This window comes from Rhea americana, unplaced genomic scaffold, assembly GCF_003343005.1.
Source record: "Rhea americana isolate MKP2758 unplaced genomic scaffold, rheAme1 scaffold_1752, whole genome shotgun sequence".
NCBI classification, from domain to species: Eukaryota; Metazoa; Chordata; class Aves; order Rheiformes; family Rheidae; genus Rhea; species Rhea americana.
Window position 1 is genome coordinate 201 of NW_028185875.1, and position 1154 is coordinate 1354.

Consider the following 1154-nt stretch of genomic DNA (forward strand, 5'->3'; position numbering starts at 1 on the left):
GGCAGCTCCTGGCAGCGGGTGTTCGGCACACGGAGCCRTTAAGCGCCCGGAAAAAAGGCAGCAAACGCATCGCAAGTTTAGGGGCACCGGGAGGCGGAGAAGCCGACGTGGTTAATAGGCAGCAGCGGGAAGCAGCCGCGCGGCTGCGACCGGCGCTGCCGAAATCTSTGCCGGCGCTGGGAGCGGAGCCGGGGCCGCCCGCCCGCCCCCGGTGCGCGGCTCATGGCGCCGGCTCCCGCCTTGCAGCTCCGGCCGAGCCCTGCGAGAACAACCCCTGCCTGCACGGCGGGACCTGCCGGGCCAACGGCACCGTCTGCAGCTGCAGCTGCGCCCCGGGCTTCACCGGCGAGAACTGCGAGGTCGGTGAGTTCGCCGGAGCGGACGACGGGGCCACGCTGGCAAGACCTTCCCGAGCTTTTCCCCGTGCCCGGGAGCGGGAGCTGCGGTCCGGCTTGCTGCACCCCCCGGCCCGGCCTGGCTCGGCACGGAGGAGGCTGCCGGGAAGCCGCACCGGCCACGCTCCCCACTTGCAAATCCCCTTGGAAGGGGAACCGGGGTTGCAGCTGCAATTCCCGCTCCRTGTGCCTCTTGCTCGGCGCCGGCGCCCGGTAGCCGCGGCACCGCGTGCGCCGCCGCGCGCCCGCAGCTCCGGCACCTCTCCCCGCAGACATCGACGACTGCCTGTCGAGCCCCTGCCAGAACGGGGGCACCTGCATCGACGAGATCAACGCCTTCGTCTGCCTCTGCCTGCCCAGCTACGGCGGCAGCCGCTGCGAGAAAGGTGCGGGCCGCGGAGGGGGCCGCGAGGGCTCCCGCCGCGCGCAGCCGTCCCCACCGYCGGCCCCGTCTCCCGGCAGACACGGAGGGCTGCGACCGCAACTGGCACAAGTTCCAGGGCCACTGCTACCGCTACTTCGCCCACCGGCGCTCCTGGGAGGACGCCGAGCGCGACTGCCGCCGCCGCGCCGGGCACCTCACCAGCATCCACTCCCGCGAGGAGCACGGCTTCATCAGCGGTACGCGGGCCCCCCCGCCGCAGCGCCGGCTCGCCCGGCGCCGGAGCCCGGCCCGGCGCTCCCCTGCTCGGCGCCGCGTTGCTCCGTGTTGGCTCGGGCCGTTTCCCTCGCCGCCGGGAGCTGCCGAGCCGGGAAACG

General features: G+C 74.1%; 1 protein-coding gene across 1 annotated transcript; it reads left to right on the forward strand.

The window, feature by feature from the left end:
- Positions 1-246: 246 nt before the first annotated feature.
- Positions 247-1016, forward strand: LOC146597870 (neurocan core protein-like; the record flags this gene model as incomplete). Its single annotated transcript, XM_085301367.1, has 3 exons — positions 247-363; positions 668-781; positions 858-1016. Coding segments are annotated over 3 exons (390 nt in total), but the record flags the coding sequence as incomplete, so codon positions are not given.
- Positions 1017-1154: the final 138 nt, after the last annotated feature.